The sequence below is a fragment of the Schistocerca cancellata genome, chromosome 10, assembly GCF_023864275.1.
Source record: "Schistocerca cancellata isolate TAMUIC-IGC-003103 chromosome 10, iqSchCanc2.1, whole genome shotgun sequence".
NCBI classification, from domain to species: domain Eukaryota; kingdom Metazoa; phylum Arthropoda; class Insecta; order Orthoptera; family Acrididae; genus Schistocerca; species Schistocerca cancellata.
In genome coordinates this window covers 162527948-162547911 of record NC_064635.1, presented here as the reverse complement: position 1 = coordinate 162547911, position 19964 = coordinate 162527948, and the positions used below count along the sequence as shown (strand labels likewise).

General features: G+C 40.6%; 1 protein-coding gene across 5 annotated transcripts in view; it reads right to left on the bottom strand.

Moving 5' to 3' along the window:
• Window positions 1-19964, bottom strand: part of LOC126106859 (spectrin beta chain) — a 484283-nt gene that overhangs the window by 10761 nt on the left and 453558 nt on the right. For 3 of the 5 annotated variants that reach the window (XM_049913253.1, XM_049913254.1, XM_049913257.1), the window contains 4 exons: window positions 10103-10321; window positions 6662-6755; window positions 3312-3491; window positions 1175-1363 (listed from right to left, as the gene is read on the bottom strand). In XM_049913253.1, the coding sequence (XP_049769210.1) occupies window positions 1175-1363; window positions 3312-3491; window positions 6662-6755; window positions 10103-10321 (682 nt within the window). The remainder of the gene's footprint in view (window positions 1-1174; window positions 1364-3311; window positions 3492-6661; window positions 6756-10102; window positions 10322-19964) is intronic. The other 2 variants (XM_049913255.1, XM_049913256.1) reach the window with 1 other exon arrangement.

Here is a 19964-nt window from a genome sequence, read left to right as displayed (position 1 = left end):
ACTTTTTACCTGTACAACGTTTTTGCTACGTGTGGTGTAACCCTGACAATTAAAATGGTAACCACATTCTCTCTGGAAAAGTGCTTGCAATTTTTTTAAAAAAAGGACACCATAATGTTATTCATCTTCAAACACTTTTTTTGATTAATTACACATGGATTAATGAAATAGTAATTTCCTGATTAAATATGAAATCCAGTTAGTTCTCCAACAGTGTTGGTTTAAGATACACAAACAAAATACTGCCTATAAACTTTCCAACATTAACCATCATACACAAAACAATACATTTGCAACAGTCCATCAACATTACATACATTAGTGCATGTGGCTACTGGTATGCAAGACAGAATGGCCACACCTTACTGCAATTAACAACACACTGACAAGTGACTTTTTTTTTAACGAAAATGCACAGAACAAATTCGGCAGCTCCGCTCCCACCATAAAGTACTGTGTAAAGCAATTGCACATATTTTCAGTGCGTTAACTAACCCCATTTTCAGAAGCTGTATTCAAGCGCACTAATTTAGCGTATGTATGAAAAATCTTTGGAAATCCAACTCTCACAAATTAGTTGGATACACTAAGATTTTAGCATGACCCCATTCTTTCAGATTCACCTATTGGTCACATTATAATTCACAATGTTATAAAGAGAACCACTTTTCCAGCATGACTGCGGAAAACATGCATGCAAACTATCACATTTACATGCAAATTGCCTGTAAGATGCCCTAATGTACATGAGAAAACCTGGAAACATGAATGTAAGCACATTGGCATCGGTATCCTACTTTCAGAAATTACACCTGGATTCACTGCTCCACAGTCTCATGTTTCTTCCATGAGGCTATCACAAAAACGAAACGTTGGGGGCAAAAAAGCTCTGCCTGGGACACAACAAATGTTATTCATCATAAAAGACAGCTGTTTCCTTTGAGTGGTGAAAGACACGAAAAATATCGAAGCACATGTTCCACGAGGCAAATGAGCATGCATCGATCGCCATTAACAGGCAGCCATTTTAGATACAGTTACTAACAAGTCAGTAGTACACAAGGTTCATGCTTCCACATCAGAGTGGTTAAATATGACTGTTATAGTGGTGCAGGCAGGTACACCCCCCATCCCCCCCCTCCCTCAAGCTGCTGAGGAGAGAAACAGTATTTACTTTTTCTTGAGTGTGAAGAAGCTACGCCGTTTGGGCTCATCCTTGCGGTCACCAGAAGCAGGCAGCGTCTGGGAGCGTGATGGGCCAGCAGATGCATCACGTTCGCATTGCTGGGACAGGCGAGACACCCAAGTGTTCATCTCATCATCATCACGTGCCTGGAAGAGGTATTCTGCTCCATTTGACAGCCTGTGTAGAAAAAGAGACAATGAGTAATACGTCACTTATACTTTGCAAAACAGCAGTACAAATTTGTATTTATTTATTTTTAAAGAAGTTGAAGTGTGCATGCGTGCGTACACACACACACACACACACACACACACACACACACACACACACACACACACACACACACACACACACAGTTTCAACATGCTGGGAATATGTTTTAAATTTTTTTTAAATGATGCTAATGATAGAGAAATGCACCCCCCTCTCCCTGCAGGTGAGCACGTGTGAAAAGATTGGTTTTATCCTAAAAAGCTAATATTAGCAATTTTCACATTACTTGGGACGTCCCACAGAAATCTTTTAAGAATCTTTATGACTCTACTTCCAACAGCTAATGCTATGGTTTTGAACTACATAACAATTAACGTCCACTAGCATGTACTCTTCTACATAGTCAATCTTGTATCTGCAACCACTCTTCCCCATTTTGTGCTTTCCTATTCATTTCTTGATAATAAAACATCATATTACTTCCAAGGGACAATCTATTATTTTCTTTTGCACCCCCCTTGCTCGCCTGTCCAACAATTGGTCTTTCCATTATGAATGTTAAAGCTTATCGTGTCTAAATAAATGACCAAAAAGTTTTGTTTTTTTGGACATCTTCATCACATTTCTGTTCTATCCAGCTGGTTTTCATTAACTTTATTCCAAGCAATATTTCCATCTAGTATAAGCACCATCTGTCAGTTATTGAAGAGAGAGAATACAACTTTCGCAAACATACAGAAGCACCTTGACAAACTGTTTTTCTATTCAATACTAAACAACTCCTTCTCTAGTAGTTGTCTTCTTATACTTTGCTGTTGCAATTCTTTTTCTGGTTTCAATGCAATGTTTGTTCATGCAGTGTATTTAATGTTCCTAAACAACAATATTATCAACTTGTGCCCCATTTTATTTCTTTAAATTATGATGTTATGTTTTCCTCTAATCTTTGATTTGCTTACCATCACAAATTCATTTCATTCTTTCTTCTTTCTTTTCTTTTTCTTTTTTCCTATTAATTTTAAGTTCAAAATATTTCTGTATTGTTGCAAATTTAGAACGTATACATCACCTGCAATTTTTTTGCAGTGAGAGAGAACTCACTTCATCTAAATTCCAGACGATTTTGTTTTTACAACTTTTAACAAAAATGTTACACAAATATGATGACAGTTGTCTTATCTGTTTTCTAAATTAGGTTTTGTATCGCTCTCTATTAACACTATCCTTACACTTCAGTTTTGTATGTGTTTTAACTTTCAAAATTGTGAATAATATATTTCAGGCAATGCAGTCAAATGTCTTTTCTAAATCAATAAAGAATACCTATGTTCAATAATCGAGTCTTGACACCTCACAAGCAAGCTCTCAAGTGCTACAATGGCTTCTCTTGTTCCCATTTTTGTCTAAAACCAAATTATTCTTCAAATTATATTCGATTTTCCATTTTACTCTGTTTGGTAATTATGGATGAGAGTATTTTTGCTGCATGTGAAGTTAACGTTTTATAATTATAGGTGTCTGCTGTATCCCGTTTTTTTTTTTTTCTTTTTTTATGAATGAGTAGTATCTTGTTTTCTACAAACCCATACAGAAGATACCAACAATCATAAGATAATTTTATAATCAGGGAAAGTTTATATATATGTGTAATAATTGGTTCTATGTCAGTAGGAAAAGTCTAACTCATTCATGGCTTTTATCAGTTTAAAAATAATTCCATGGTACAATAGCCTCGACAGAAAGGGGGGGGGGGGGGGGGGGCATAGGGAGGATGGGTATGTAGATTTATATTTAGTAACAATTGTCTACTACAGAATATGAATAATAATAATAATAATAATAATAAATATGTTGCATCCCACAGTCAATTATTTACATACAGAAGGCACTGACAAGAAGAATTGCTACTCACTTCACCCTAAATATGTGCTTTCTTTTTGTGTAATCGGAGGCAACTTGGCAAGCACCTCCACGCAAATCAACTGGGCTTTCTCCCTTGAAGAAGGTGTCGGGTGATGTCTTGTACGTCTTCTGGTCCTTGTAGAACATTAGCAGGTTACCTCTGAGGACTGCATACACCTTGTCCCATGACCTACACACAAACAACAATATAAGTAAAATATCAGATTTAAAAGTCAGTCATTTAACCCTTTCAGACCCTCTGGCTACAATTTTACTGAATGTTCAATCTTTTCATCATGCACAAGTGCTGCCAACTGTTGGGCATCACTATCAAAACATCATCAGGTCAATACAGCAGTGCACAACACTTGGTAACAACCAGAATACAGAGGTGTGGTTGGTTCACTATATTCCACCATATAATTAAACACTGTTATTGTTATTTTGCTTGCTACTTCTTGAATGAGCGTATTACTATTTATTACAATAGAGAATATCCCATAATTAGTTATTTGAGTCTGTAAAATGTACAAAGTATGAACTGAAAATGGGCACATATTTTTGTATAAATCTTGCATCTAAAATTATTGAAAAATCACCTAAGAGCATTACCACATAAATAAATTTTTCCTTCCTATAAAAAAAATGTGTTCTGAAAGGGTTAAACAGAGAACAGAAAAAGTCTGGGGACAATAGAATGTGGCAAACTCTCTTTCATAAGCATTGGGAAAGAATGGACACAGAAGTACCAGAACAATCATTAATTTATCTGACATAATTTATTTATTTAACTTTTATCCATCCCAACCTTAACTTGCTTCCTGCATATGCATTTCAGGCACTTCTTAAGAGTATTTACAGAGTAATAACTTCAGTCACTTTTCATCAAGTGAAATCTTACGACGGACAAGACACACAAAACTGCATTTTCTTTTATCTCATAGAATAAGTTATCTGTTAAATTAATTGTGAACTGTGTTGCCTCCCACGTGATAGTTGCACTTCGGCCTTAGATACTGGAATTGATGGACATGTGCACGAGGTGAGCTTGCTCATGTGTATGAATGGTGTGTGTGTCTCTCTTTTAATGATGATGGTTGTAGCCGAAAGCTTTATGTAAGTGTCTTTTACTTGTGCCTGTCTGCAACAGAACTGTAGTTAAAAAATGCCACAAGAAATATTCACTGGAGAAAACTTTAAAATTATGCAAGACAGGATGGCTGTCCACGACTTTATCCCCAGAAAGCAAAATTACCAGTAGTGTGACACAACTATACATAGCTTTCGGAACTGTGAGCTCTTTCATCGAAGAGGAGAGTCAATTTGGAGAAGGCTGGAAAGAAGGCGCAAGCACTCTCATCCTCCAAACAGCTGCCTTCCTCTCAACAAGTGGTCCTTTCCAACCTTTCCTTTTTCCTCCCCATGTAAACAAATGTAAAAGTGAGACCTTCCTGGCTTTCGGAAAGAATAGTCACTTCCTTGTGGAGAAAGGAAGGATAGATTTGGGAAAGTAACTCAGACCCCACCTGTAGCGAGGAAAGGAGTACACAAAGATGACAGGGAACACATCACAGAGAGGTCACAATTGGTGCATTAATTCTCTTTCCATTGATTAGCAATCGACTTCATTTGGCTATCTCCTCACTGCATTTGCTGTTCTTTCTTCCCCATTTACGAATAACTTTTCTTCTTTGGCTACTGGTTTTCTGTACTTAGCTATCTGCTCCCATTTCCCCGCAGCCTTATGTGCTTTTCAGCCATCTTTACTTTATAATTGACAACTATATCTTTCGTTATTTTCTTGGCATTCTTACTACATCCCATTTGTTCATGTATAGAAACTCTTCACCTTGCCCTAACATTTTCTCATTAAGTGCACCAGTCAAAGTCCTCCCTCACTTTTTCAGGAATTTCATCACCATTCCATAACCCTGTACCTCAATATCGTATGCTTACTATTATAAGAGGGGACTTCAAAAAGTAAGTTTCATATTATTATGACAGGCCAACTGTGGGTAACTTTTACTGAGTACTATACTATGCTTCAAAGTGATTCAGATACATGACAATACTTTTGAACACAGCCACGAAGTCCCCATAAACAACAGTCAGAACGTTCTGTCTCTCCTTCCGATTGTCGACGACAGAAATTGACTGCTCAATCGCACAGTCATTCGAAAAATGTCGCATGAATGCCCTTATCATCGGAAAATCTGTAATGCCTGCAAAATCAGTTCCTCAATTGCCGAGGCACGTGCCAGTGGTCTATGTCGACAGCCTTTCTTACCGAACGGCACCCACCACATCTGTGCGCCTCGGTCAAATTGTCGGTACCATTTCCTACAGCTGTAAACAACATTGAGTTTGGTCCAAATACCACCAGAATTTCACAATGAGTCTATGTGCAATTTAGACATTTCACTCACAAGAACAATACTTTTCTGAGTACTTCAACTTTGGAATTCATTTCCAGTGGTCGCATCATTTCACCTCCCATACTGTGATGCACCTGTTATTTGGTACTGTAGCAGAGCTGCCTCTGCAGGAAACCCAGCACATTCACTCTTCTTCCGACACTGTGCCATTCTTATTATGCAATGGTCTTAGCGTGGGGAAAATATGTGCAACTTCATCTTGATGTGGCCTTGTACTACCTGTGACTTGCTCTTTCTGACACCTCCCTGCCCCTCTTTGCCTACCCTCATCCTGACCACAGGTGTGTACCTCCCATCCTTGTTGTACAAGAAGAACTAAAACTAATAATGTTTTTGTTAACATTAGCATTAATCGTGCATACATGTCCTGCAAGCTGACTCATTCCACATCATTTCAATAAAAGAATCGTTCAAATTTTTAATCTTCTTTGTCATTATAACTCAAATACTATAAGATGCACACGGAATTTACCACACACAATCAATCACAATGCAACTCCCAGACTGCCTTTGACAATCGGGCTGCAGCAAGTAAAATGTTACGACAGTCGACAACTGTGCAGTTCCGGGGATGACAGTAGTTAACTGAACTGTCATAGCAAGCCACTACTGCAAGCAGTTCCAGCAAACAGTGCTTTTTGTGTGTCAATGTCATTGATTCATGCTGTAATATCAGCACCAGCTGACCTACGAGCTGCTGTGGCTTCTCTTGGCATGCATACTGTTTGTACAGGTTTTTCTTCTTTTAAATGGGTATTTGCTGTACCTGGAATTTTGCCTCATAAAGGTAAGCAATGGTCAGTCATTCCACCTCATTCTAATTTAAATGTACCATTTAATTTATTAAGTGCAGAGTAGACTGAAGATAATCCATTGTGCACCGAAATGCTCCAGAAATAATCAAACTGAGTGTCATGGGCCCTACCTGTTTGATGCTTTCTTTGTGGTATTTTCCCACTCGTGCTTCCTCACAAGGTTGCCCTCCATGTGATCCTCCTCTGCGCCTGGGCTGGGCCGCTCTGTAAAAGTGGTCCACACGAGGTACTTAAAGTCACTGGACAAGTGCTACAAAACTGACTGGATGCAAGCTTCCAAAAACACTGCTGCTGCAGCACCTCATGAAACTAGCATAGAGCAGAAAGCTAATAACATTCTACTCACATCATAGTACAGTTTTAATTAGTTATCACAAGATACAAACACAATAAATAAATCTAATTTCAATCTTCTTGCTTTCAGGACTGGCTGGTGCATACCATATCTGTAAAAAAGGACCAAACAAAGAGGCAGTGACGAAAACAAATAAGGACTACAATCAGTGTATTGAGTCTCCCTAACTAGGTGATAGAGCATCTTATTAACCTAATTCTTCATGATCGAGTTTTCTAAGTCACATATCCTTGATCTTTGATACTTAAAGAGTAGGGTACAGATGTGGTGACTGGATGTTTTCATTTGTTAACTACTCTCTCCAAAGTAGCACTCAGATTGTCAATGTTTCAGGACCTATTTAGAATCATGTGCACATGCCTATAAACCACTTTTTTTTTCCAAGATAGTGATGGAAAAAAATACCTAAAACCATGCATCAGTTCATCAAATGGAAACTTATTCAGGCATAACTAGACACAAGCCTACATCTATCTTCATGAGATTGTGCACACTTCCATACAGAAAAAAAAACATCCTTCTTTCTAAAATAATACATACTACAAAATGCCTCCTGCGGGGCATGTTGACTCATGTCACAGGCAGAAAATCAAGTTGTTTTTATTATTCAGTAGCAGCACAAGCAATGATAAATCTAGTGGGACACCTACATATGCTTTGCTTCTTTCATGAAGCAAGACCACAATATTTTCGACAAAACAAGATAACATTCATTGCAAAGGGAAGAGATGCAGAAATTAACAAAGTACAAAAAGGATATAAAAGAGGAGAAAGAGCTCCATATTTAGAAAAGGTAATGTTCTCAAACCTCTTTAACAAAGTTGAGAAATGTGCAACTCAGTAAGACAAACATAGGTACGAAAAATATGTGCTGCATACTGTTAAGATACCCATATAATTCACATGTAACAGGAAATTTGCAAGGATGTCATGCACATTGACAGTTTTACCCGACAATTCAGCAATGACAGCACTGATTGATTCTGCATTCATCTGAATGAAGGATTTGGAAAGAGGAAGGAGAAAATTGGCCATGGTTTTTGCAAAGGAATTGTCTTAGTATTTTTGCCCTCACAGAATTTCCTTGGTGCAGTTTAATCCTGAAACTATCAACTAAGTACTATGGAATTTACAGAGAATACTTTTTCATGTAGAAAAATGGAAGAAGTGGGAGAAGAAGAAGAAGAAGAAGAAGAAGAAGAAGAAGAAGGGGAGGGGAGGAGCAGGGTGAAGGACGTGTAATAGAAGAAAAGAGGCAATCCCACAACTGCTTTCTACATCTACTTATTTGGGATACCTTGTGTGAAGGAAACATTCAACTTCATAACTACATACTCAGTAGCCCATAAACAACAAACTGCTGCTCTCCTGCCAACTGTTATGAAATTTTCCTTCCTGTACGTAACATTAAAACTCTGCGCAACTTTCAAGGTCTACATTTTAATAATCATTGCACTTTGTGCTCTTCTTCACAAGTCAGTACGATGCCGATTCCAGAATCATCTCGACAATTTTATGTGAGTGATCACAGCACATACCTGAAGAGTGAAAAAATTACAAGTAGCACACAAAGATGTATGTAGCTCAGATACATCAAAAAGGAGATACACACGAGCCTGGAAAGGGTGGGAGGGAGCAAAAGTAATAATTTTATTACCCTTTGTTCCACAGTGGAATAATTACTGCAGAAACTACACAAAATGCTGTCAGTTTTTGAGCAGCTCATACTTACGCAGCAGGCACATTCTCCGGATGAATGATCCTTGTAGTACAAATGCTAGTAACAACACAACATTATCAAGACACTCACATAAGCTACAATGATAAAACAAAACAAAAAGCTGGTGTACAAATGGGTACAACAATTGTATCAAATTCTACACTACTACAGCTATCGCCAAATTAGCGGACATTTTACTTAAGCAGAAAAAAGGGAGAAAAGAAAAAATAGGGTTCAGAATAAATGCAGAGACAAATCTTTTACCTACCATCCTTCTAATGGTGGTGTGGTATTAATGAAGAATATGGAATATTTTCAAAATTTTTATTTCGTTGCTCCTGAATGTAAATTAACAGTATCTTTATAGCTCTTATTCAGGGGATGGTGCACACCGATTCTCAGCACCAATGAATTATTTCACAGATTCTAGAAATAATATTTTTTAAACTATGGAATTATACTGTAAACCACAAAGTGTCAGTGATTTCAAGCAGTGTTTACTTCAACATTGGTCTTTAATGCACACGACTACTACGGATCGAGGGGGGGGGGGGCACTCAATATTATTTAGAAGGAATCAAAAATATACACACGCTTCTGATGGCATCCTGTGGCCATTTTTCTATACAGACTGTGATAGGCAAAAGATTGAGATGGGAGAAAGTTGAACAGACTGGGGAGAAGTAGGGGACATGATGACAGGGGGAACAGTAATAAAAAGTAATGGGTGGGCGAGGCAGGAGGAAAGAGGAATAAATCAGTCAGCAACAACAGCATGCAAAGGGGGGTGGGAAGAGTCTTTAAGTGATTTGTTCAATCACTGTTTTACTAATTTAAAACAAAATTAACTCTCTTTCGCTTATGAACACATTGTTTCACTGTATTCAGGGTGAGTCAGAAAGGACTTTACAACTTTGGAATGATACAGCAATTTATTGAGATATCTTACAGCATCGGTAGATGTGTCATTTTGTATCAAACAACCTAAAGTTTGATTCACGTAGTGCAGTACCCCATTCCGCCACGAGGAGCACCCAGCATAGTATAACATTAAAATGGCTACCTCCACTGGTGTGGAGCGTGCTCACTGTGCATATTGGTTTCGTGAAAAACTCTGGCGAATCAAAAGCAGGGCTGTTTGCAACAAAGTGACAACTGCCGATTCTGTAATTTATCTCAGTAAATTTCTATATCATTCCAAAGTTGTCAAGTCCTTTTCGAATCACCCTGTATAACATTCTCAATGAATAGACTTCTTTCACTATGTCACACAAACCTCACCAAGTGGGTGTTCATGTTGCTTATATAATAATTTCAACACTCACAAATAAGAGCTATAAAGTCCTCATAATAGGTCACTAATGGGCTTCGATAAAGGCCAGACGAGTGACGAATCCCAGGCTCATCGAATACAATTTGTGTACTTTACCACAGTGTCTCCTCATTCAGTATTCCCACCTCCACCAAAGACCTTACCAGCTGCAGCGCGCTCCAATGTGCCCTCGTCGTCACTGTGTGCGCCGGACGTGCCAGCCTTCGGAGACCTACGCCACGAGCGCAGGCTGCGGAAAGGTGACTTGGAACGCGAGCGGTCTTTCTTCCTGTCCAGGCTGGCCGTGGCACCCGGGCCGGCCGGCGTCACCGGCAGCGATGTGACGGCCACCGGCTCCTTTGTCGGACGGGGCCGAGGGGTAGCTGTGAGCGGGTCAGGGATCGGGTCAGGGACCACTTACGGGAGCACAAACATGAATGTGTCAGCCAATTGCACATCTGAACTGTCAGCAGAATCGGTTACAAGATTACGGTGGTGTCGCAGATGTGAGAGAGTTCTCGTGCAGTTTGCGAAGACGAAAGTGATTATAACTTTGTAGGTCAATCTTCATACGCAGGACACTCTTCCTTTCCTCTTTTCTTCAATGTCTATCTTAATTTAATACACATAAATATATTGAAGAAGAATGTTGAAAGTACGTTGGGTACATGGGCAACCAATGAAGAAGTACTAAGTCAAATTTAGCAGAACAGACTAAGAAAGGACATGTTAATAAGTTGCTTCCTGAGCCATCACGGAGTTGCCAGTTTTGTAAGGTGAGGGGTAGAAAGTGGGAAGGGAGGCCAAGACTCAACTGTACTAAGCAGTTTATGTTGGATTTAGGCTACAGTGCTTCAGCAGAGGTGAAATTATTGCACTGATCAGTCAAATCAACCTTTGAACAGAGGACCAAAAGGACAACTTAAAACACTCTCAAGCACAAAACAAACTCACTACAAGAATAATTGCCATTGACATTGAAATGCAATTACTTGTTTATTATGTGCTGTGGTATCATATTTTGACAATTCTGGCTGTTCACAAAGAACGTTCTTCTGTCACAGAAAAGCAATTTTAACAATCTGGAATGTCTGTTTTTGAAATTCACACAAACCCTTTTGCAATTCTCTGGGAGTTCTAATTCTTCTGTCTTTGCACATTTACTATCTCATCAGATTTGCTATAAGTAGTGTGGATTCGTTCAACAGGAACTACATCATTCACTCAACGAACACTTGATAGAAAAAAAATTTTCATTTGGATAAAACTCTCTCAAAAATTACAAAGAAAAGCGTGTTGCACTCTGTAAACTATTTTCAAGTGGTTTACAGAGAAACTGAATGAATAGGAATCATCAGAAGTCCAGGTTTTCAATCGTAGCTAACAGGAATTGTGTGAAATACATTTGTATTGACCTGCTGCACAACCAAATAGGTATTACTCAGGTGGCCACACGGCACCTGACGCAAAACAAATTAAAAATAAAGAAATAATCGTCTTTCTAATGCAGCTACTGTTAAGCAATGAAAAGCTTCTGTTAATGTCTAATACAATTTCCCATTTATTATATGTGATAAGGTACCGAGGAAAAAGAAAGTTCTCTATGTCCCAATTCATTATTTACGTAAAATGTTGCACACAGCTAAAAATCAGATGAAAGGCAACCACAAGGGATGTTCACACAGGAACAGTGTTCCTGTTTCTGACTCCCTGGTACACAATTTCTGTATGAAAACACACAACAGACATACGCAACAGAATGAAGGTTCTAGCCGATGTGACTTCCTAATGTACATCACTCACCACCCATGCCCATTGCTAACTGAGCAATCCTCCATCCTTCATGTTCTCACATAAGGCATTGGCATTTAGTTGACAAATATGACTTATTTTCAGAATCCTTTATCAGTTATCAAAAGCAACATTCACGTGATACTCAGTACGCCCTTTTCTTGCACAATATACTGTAAACTGTGGGTGAAGGGCAACACACGTTCCAAACTCCTAGATTTCCTGAAAGTGATTGTTACAATGACATTCTGAAGACTGTTAACAAAGGTCCAAGAATATGGACTAGACTCTCAGATTAGCAAGTGCTTTAAAGGCTTCTTAAGTAATAGAACTCTGTACACTGTTCTTGGTGGCAAGTTTCATCAGAACAAATATATCACCAGGAATGTCACAGTAAAATGTAATAAGACTGCTCCTTTTCTCTACAGATACGAATGATCTGTCAGACAGAGTAACACTTTGAGAATGTTTGCTGGAGACACTACAGTATCAGGGAAAGTGTCACAGTTAATGTGATGGCAGGAGGATACAGAATGAACTGGACAGATATTCTATTTGGTGTGATGAATGACAACTTACTCCAAATGTGACAAAATGTAAGGTACTACATATGAATAGGAATACAGTATTAGTGGTATGCAACTTGACACCATCACATAGACTAAATATCTAGGCACAATGTTGCAAAGTGACACGAAATTTGATCAGCATGTACGGTCAGCTGTAGGAAAAGCTAACGGTCAACTTTGGGTTATTGGGACATTTCTAGGATAGTGTGTAGTTCATTTATAAAGAATGATCACATATACAAGACAATGGAATACAAGTACAACTCATTCTGGAGTACTGCCCAAGTGTTTGGAATGCCCACCAGGTCAGATTAAAAGAAGATATTGAAGCAATTTAAAGGCCTGCTGCTATATTTGTTATCAATAGGTTTGATCAATGTGTGTTATGGAAATTCTCTGTGAACTCAAATGGGAGCTCCTGGAGGGAGGAAGACATTGTTCCCACAAAACACTACTGAGAAAGTTTAGAGAATCATCATTTGAGACAGGCTGCAGAACAATTCTACTGCCATCAACATACGCTCCTCATACGAAAAAAACTACACACACACATACACACACACACACACACACACACACACACGCACGCACGCACGCATGCAGTGACATGAACAAATTATATGAATGGGAAGGAAATCTATAGATATGATGTGCAGGTACAAACAATGACTATAATTTTAAAACAAATTCGATGATTTATTCAAGAGAAAGAGCTTCACAGATTGAGCAAGTCAATACTGCATTCTGCATTGGTCCACATCTGGCCCTAATGCCATCAGCTATCCACATTCGCATTGATTTGATAGTTCTTGTAAGTCCTCCTGACAGGTATCGTACAAAATTGTCCAATTGGCACGTTAGATGCTCAAAATCCCTAGTTGGTTGGGGGGCCTGTCCATAATGCTCAGAACATTCTGAATTTGGGAGAGATCGAGAGAACTTGCTAGCCAATGTACAGTTTGGCAAGCACAAAGACGAGCAGTAGAAACCCTCACCACCTGTGGGTGGGCATTATCTTGGCGAAATGGAAGCCCACGATCGCTTACTGTGAAAGGCAACAAAACAGAGAGTAGAATTTTGTCGACATACTACTGCACATGACAACCAAAGGGGTCCTGCTATGAAATGAAACGGCACCCCCGGCCACACTCACGGCTGTTGGGCTGTACAGCTGGGGACAGTCAGGTTAATATCCCACCACTCTCTCAGGTGTTTCCAGACAGGTCTCTGCCCATCATCGAGGCTCAATTCAAAAAGCGAAAGTCACTGCCGGAGACAGTCGCACTGCAGTCAAACGGGATTTCACGCCGAAGGCGTATCCGGAGATGCCCCGGACAGCAGTGCGTTACTAACCTTACTGTCACCGACCGTACGGCCCAACAGCTGTGAGCAACAGTCTAGGGTGTCATTTCTTTTTTGTACCAGAATGCCTTTAGTTTCGATCAGTGGCACCCTTACGGCACGATACTTCGACGACGTTCTACAACCCATTTTGTTGCCCGCTACAGAAAACCATCCCAGGCTCACATTTCGGCAAAATAATGCCTGTCTGCACACAAAGGGTGTTTCTTCTGCTCGTATTTGTGCCTGCCAAACACTACCTCACCCAACAAGGTCGTCCGATAACTCCCAAACTAAGAATGTTCTGAGCATTAGAGGCAGGTCCCTCCAACCAGCTTGGGACTTTGACGATCTAATTTGCCCGTCGGGCAGAAATTGGCACCGTATCCCTCAGGAGGATATCTGACAACTAAATCAGTGCCAAGATGAATAGCTGCTTCCATTAGGACCAGAGTGTACCAACTAGGTATTGATATGCTCAATTTGTGAAGCTCTTTTTCTCGCGTAAGTCATCCAATTTTTCAGAAATTTTAACCATTTGTCTGTCTGTTCGTGCTTGCGGTCAACAAGGCCTTTGTTGGAGAGGGGAGAGGACACACACACACACACACACACACACACACACACACACACACCCGTGGGAACATACAACATTCAAGGAAGAGATGGGGGAGAGGGTAGATCAGCTAGGCAGTCGGGAGGTTAAACTGGGGAGAGAGAGAGAGAGAGAGAGAGAGAGAGAGAGAGAGAGAGAGAAGGATGGATTGGTGGGGGGGGTGGGTGGAAAACAAGAGAAGTAAAAAAAAGACTGCTTGTATAGTAGTGGAATAGATGGCTGTGTAGTGCTGGAATGGGAAGGGGCTACACAGGTAACGATAATGACTAAGAGGTAAAAGCATGTAGCTTTGTGGCAACGTAGGATATATTGCAGGGGAGTTCCCACCCGTGCAAGTCAGAAAAGCTGATGTTGGTGGGAAGGACCCAGATGGCAAGTCATCAAAATGAAGAATGTTGTGTTGGGCACAGCAACTGGTGGTCCAGCTGTCCCTCGGCCACAGTTTGTCGGTACCCCGTTCGTGCAGACAGACAGCTTTTTGGCTGTCATGCCCACATAGAATGTGGCACAATAGTTGCAGTTTAGCTTGTAGATCACGTGACTGGTTTCACAGGTAGCCTTGCCTTTGGAGCACTGGTGGGAGGATGTATGGGACAGGTCTTGCATATAGGTATATTAAAGGGATATGCATTCGTCACTACAAGTGCAATTGCCATGGGCGGATAAGGTGTACGGAATGGATCTCCCGGTATGGAATGGGCGTCAGATGTCGAAGAGAAGGTATTGCTGGTGATTGGTAGGTTTGATATGGATCGAGATACTGATGTAGCTATTTTTCAGGTGGTCAACATTGAGGAAGATGGCTTGTTGGGTTGAGTAGGACAAGGTGAAGCAAATGGGCGAGAATGTCTTGAGGTTCTGGAGGAATGTGGATAAAGGTTTCCTCACCCTCAATCCAGATCACGAATATGTCATCAGCGAATCTGAACCAGGTGAGAGGTTTGGGATTCTGGATGTTTGGGGAGGATTTCTCTAGATTGCCCATGAAGAGCTTGGCATAGAGGGGAGCCAAGCAGATGCCCTTATCCATATCCTGGGTTTGTTTGTAGATAATGCCTTCAAAGGAGAAGTAATTGTGAGTAGATACAGTTGGTCAAGGCGACTAGGAAGAAAGTTATAGATTAGAATCCGTTGGGTACCGGGGAAGGTGGTGGTCAATAGCGATAAGGCCCCGGACATTAGAGATGTTAGTTTAAAGGGAGGTCGCATCAATAGTGACAAGCGGGACACCATGTGGTAAAGGAATGGGAACTGTGGAGAGACTGTAGAGTAAATGGTTGGTATCTTCTATATAGAAGGATAGGCTGTGTGTAACAGGTTGAATGTATTTGTCTATGAGAGTGGAGATTCTCTCAGTAGGGGTATAGTAACCAGCCACACTGGGGCGTCCTGAATGGTTGGATTTATGGGCTTCAGGAAGCATGTAGAAGATAGAAATGCAGGGAACAGTAGAGATGAGGAGAGGTATGGACTCTAAGGAGAGGTTCTGGGATGGGCCCAAGGATTTGAGGAGAGACTGGAGATCCTGCCGGATCTGGAATGGTTTAGCTGTGGCAGGGTTTGCAGGTGGATGACTCTGACATCTGGCAGAGTCTTCCTGCCTGGTAATCCTTGTGGTTCAAAACAACAGTGGTGGAGTGTTTGTCAGAAGGTAAGATTACAGGGTGAGATCAGTTTTTAGGTGGTGGATTATGGTTCTTTCTGCAAATGCAAGGTTAGTTTGCATGTTGAGAGATTTGGGGACTGATAGTGAGGCAAGGTTCAAGGTTAAGACATTCTGGAAAGTTAACGGGGGTGATTTGGGGGCAGTGGGGGTGGATCACCGTTGGACAGAGGAGTGAACTGAGTCAGGTAAGGTACAATCAGCAACACCTCCACTTTGACAGTTGCCACCCCTTCCATACCAAGAAATCCCTTCGATACAGCATAGCCACCCGTGGCTGTTGCATCTGTGGTGACAAGTGGTCCCTCTAGAAATATACTGAGGGTCTTACTGAGCTCTTCACAGATCGTAATTACCGTCCCAATCTTGTACAAAAATAGATCGCCCTTGCCTTATCTCTCCATTCACGCACCACCTCCCAAAGTTCCACCCAACTGAATAACATTCTCCGCTAAGGTTTCAACTACCTCTCGCTGTGCCCTGAAATGAGGAATGTACTACCCACTATCCTTTCCACCCCTCCCACAATGGTATTCAACTGTCCACACAACCTACACAATATCGTCATCCATGAATACACAATGCCTGCTCCCAACCCCTCGCCTCGTAGCTTATATCCCTGTAATAGACATATATGCAACGTCTGTCTCATATATCGTCCCACTTCCACCTACTCCAGTGCGGTCACAAGCTTCACCTATCCCATCAAAGGCAGGACTACCTGTGAAATGAGTCATGTGATCTATAAATTAAGCTGCAACTACTGTGCTGCATTTTATGTGGGCATGACAACCAAAAAGCTGTCTGCACGAATGACTACCAACAAATTGTGGCCAAGAAACCACTGGACCACCCTGTTCCTGAGCACACCAACCAACACGATGTTCTTCAGTGCAATGACTGCTTCACAGCCTGTACCATCTGGGTCCTTCCTACCAACACCAGCTTTTCCGAACTGTGCAGATAGAAACTCTCCCTGCAGTATATCCTATGTTCCCTTAACCCTCCTGGCCTCAGCTGCAAGATGGTCACTTGAGTGTACGTGTATGCACGTGTTCATGTTGTTTATTTCCAACGAAGGCCTTGTTGGCCAAAAGCTCACTTCTTGACGTCCTTCTGTTGTGCCTTTCTGCGACTCAGCATCTCTGCTATATGGTGAGTGGCAACTATCCGTTTCATAATACTGTTACATTCCATCCTGGATTTTCCATTACTGATCACATAGTCCATATCCATGGCCCTCATGACCACTACTTAGTGGATTCCAACCACATCAACATTATTCCAAGTACTTCAGAATTAGAAATAGTTATAGTTATAATTTAGGGAGATTTTTGTGCAAGTTAATGTTATGTGCCTGACAACTTCAAGAAAGTGTAACAGTACAGTGAGGGCACACATCAGAGACACATATTGAAGAACAGAGGAAAACAAGTTTTTGCCCGAGTATTAAAAAGGACACAGTTTGAAGTTTTCTTCCTTTTATTATTAAACCAACTGCAGAAACTTGTGAAACTGGTAAATGGTGATTCCATGTTACTGGAAGTAACTATATGGCAACTGCAAGTGAACATAATAAATTACACTAATACTCAGTCATTATTAACTGCAGCACGCAACTTCATCACTCTCCTGACAGAGATGTGTAAATTGGCCAAGACACTTAGAATAAAAATGCAGACACTCACACACATGCACGAAACCCTTTCCTGATTGCATTGGAACAGTGCCAGAGCTCATTACTTCCAAACTAGATAAAAACCAAGAATGGTTGGGTTGTCAACTGCCATTTACATGCAAAATCATGTTATATGCCAGCAGCTGAACAACTTCCATTACTGAACTGGCACTGATCTCAGCATAATCAACGAAGAGGGAATACTACAAAAATTTAGCAGTTGCACACGAAATACAAGAAAAGACAGCCATCCAAAAGCAAGCAAAAGCATAAAATAGGAGTTCATTCCTACAGTGCACATGCAACAATTGTTGAGAACATTTACAGCATTTGCCTGATATCACTATACTGGTGAAAGCATTACATACAGGAATTATTCTGCAAATGTTCCCAAGATATGATTGCTACTTACCTGTAAAGATGGCGTCTTCCTCCAATTGAAAGATGCATGCCTTTCAAAATTAGAATTCCATGCTATTCACAATGCAATGTGGCATTCTCTATAAGGCTACTTGTTCCTTATAAACAAGAGAATGAAAAATACAGAATTTTCAGAAAACGGGCAAGTGTAACATAGTTGTCACAATGAATGACAGGTAATAATATGTTAAGACCACTATCACACGCAAGCAATATTTTACCATCTTTAGGCTTGGAAATCAAAAGCTAACATTAATATTAACAAGAATTTAAATGATTACCCGTCCATACATGCTTGTCATTGAGTGTGACACTTTTGAAGCAGTGATTCAGCTTTTTAATGTGAACTATAAGAAGGACTGCTACTACTGTAGACATTGTCTTATTTGTTTTACCGGCCTCTCTTCAGCAGACACAGTTTTATAAATAATACGGGAGTCAGTATTTTATGATTGAAATAAAGAACTATTTGGGCTTTTATTTAAAACTGTTTCAATGCTCACTGAAAAAAATTTTATTTTGCTTACAAATGATTTTTTTGTGATCATACACAGTTCTCATGTTTAAAACTACTTTCATTACCCAATTCCCCCCCACCCCCAACCCTTTCTTCTATATTATTTCTACGCATCCTCGGCGCCCCTCAACCGACACACAGGTTTATTGTAAAAGCTAAATTGTGAATAATGAAAGTAACTGTTTATGATCTTGCTAAGCCCATTTGAAGGCAAACCACAATTGTTACAGCGACCACTGAAGGTACTTAAAAGATGCCTGTTCCAAAGAAGACTTTATTACATGAAAAAATGATGGAATAGCTCCTATAGTGCTTGTTCCTGATGTGTTCAGCCGCACAACTTTCCCACCCACCACTTTTTTTTTTTTGCAAAGATGTCACATAGTTACCTTTCACCTGTGTATAAACTTCAGAGTGAGTACAGAATAGACTGATCAAATAAAACACAATTTATAGTACCAACCAACTGTCCACAAGGATGAACGGCCACTGGCAAACAGTGGCCGAGAGCAAAGTCGACTTCCCTCTGGCACACCACGCAGCTGAACATAACGTGCTCTATTTCAATGGCTGCTTCACTAACCAATCATTTGGATCCTCCCCTCCACTGCCAGCTTTTTTGAACTGCACAGATGGGAGTTATCTTTACAATACATTCTCCACTCCCAAAATTATCCTGGCCTCAAACTACAGTAACACACTGTCCCGCCACCGTCCATGTAACAGTCTCCACCCTCTCTGCCCTCTCACCCCCTTCCTATTATCACCTCCCACCTTCCATTTGCCACCCTCTGCCAACTCATCCACCCACATTTCCCCAGTCTTCTCCTTTCTCACTCCGTTGTCACGACCTCCCTGCTCCACAGCCTCCTAACACTACACCGGTTGGCAGTCTAGTCCCTGCACGTTCTGCCAGACAACAGTGCTCTTCTCTCCCCTCACTCTTACACTGCTATCCCTTTTCCTTTCCCGACCGCTCCCTTCCATTCCACGTGACGGCTGCACTCTGGTCAACACTGCCAGAGATGATGAGACGAGGGGCGTTTGAAAAGTCCGTGCAAAAATAAGAACTGCTTATGTGTTTGGGGTAAACCTTTTTTATTTTTCGACAGTCTCCTTTTAGACTTACACACTTTGTCCAACGCTGTTCTAATTTGTTGATCCCTTCCAAATAATAGGAATTGTCCAAGTATGCAAAATAGCTATTAGTTGCTCCAATCACCTCCTCGTTTGAATAAAATCTTTGTCCCGCCAGCCATTTCTTCAACTTGGGGAACAAATAGTAGTCTGAGGAAGCCAAGTCTGGAGAATAGGGGGGATGTGAAATGAGTTGCAATACTATTTCCATTAATTTTGTGACCACAACTGCTGAGGATTGTGCTGGTGCAATGTCACGATAGAAAAGGACTTTTTTGCAGTCCAATTGCCAGC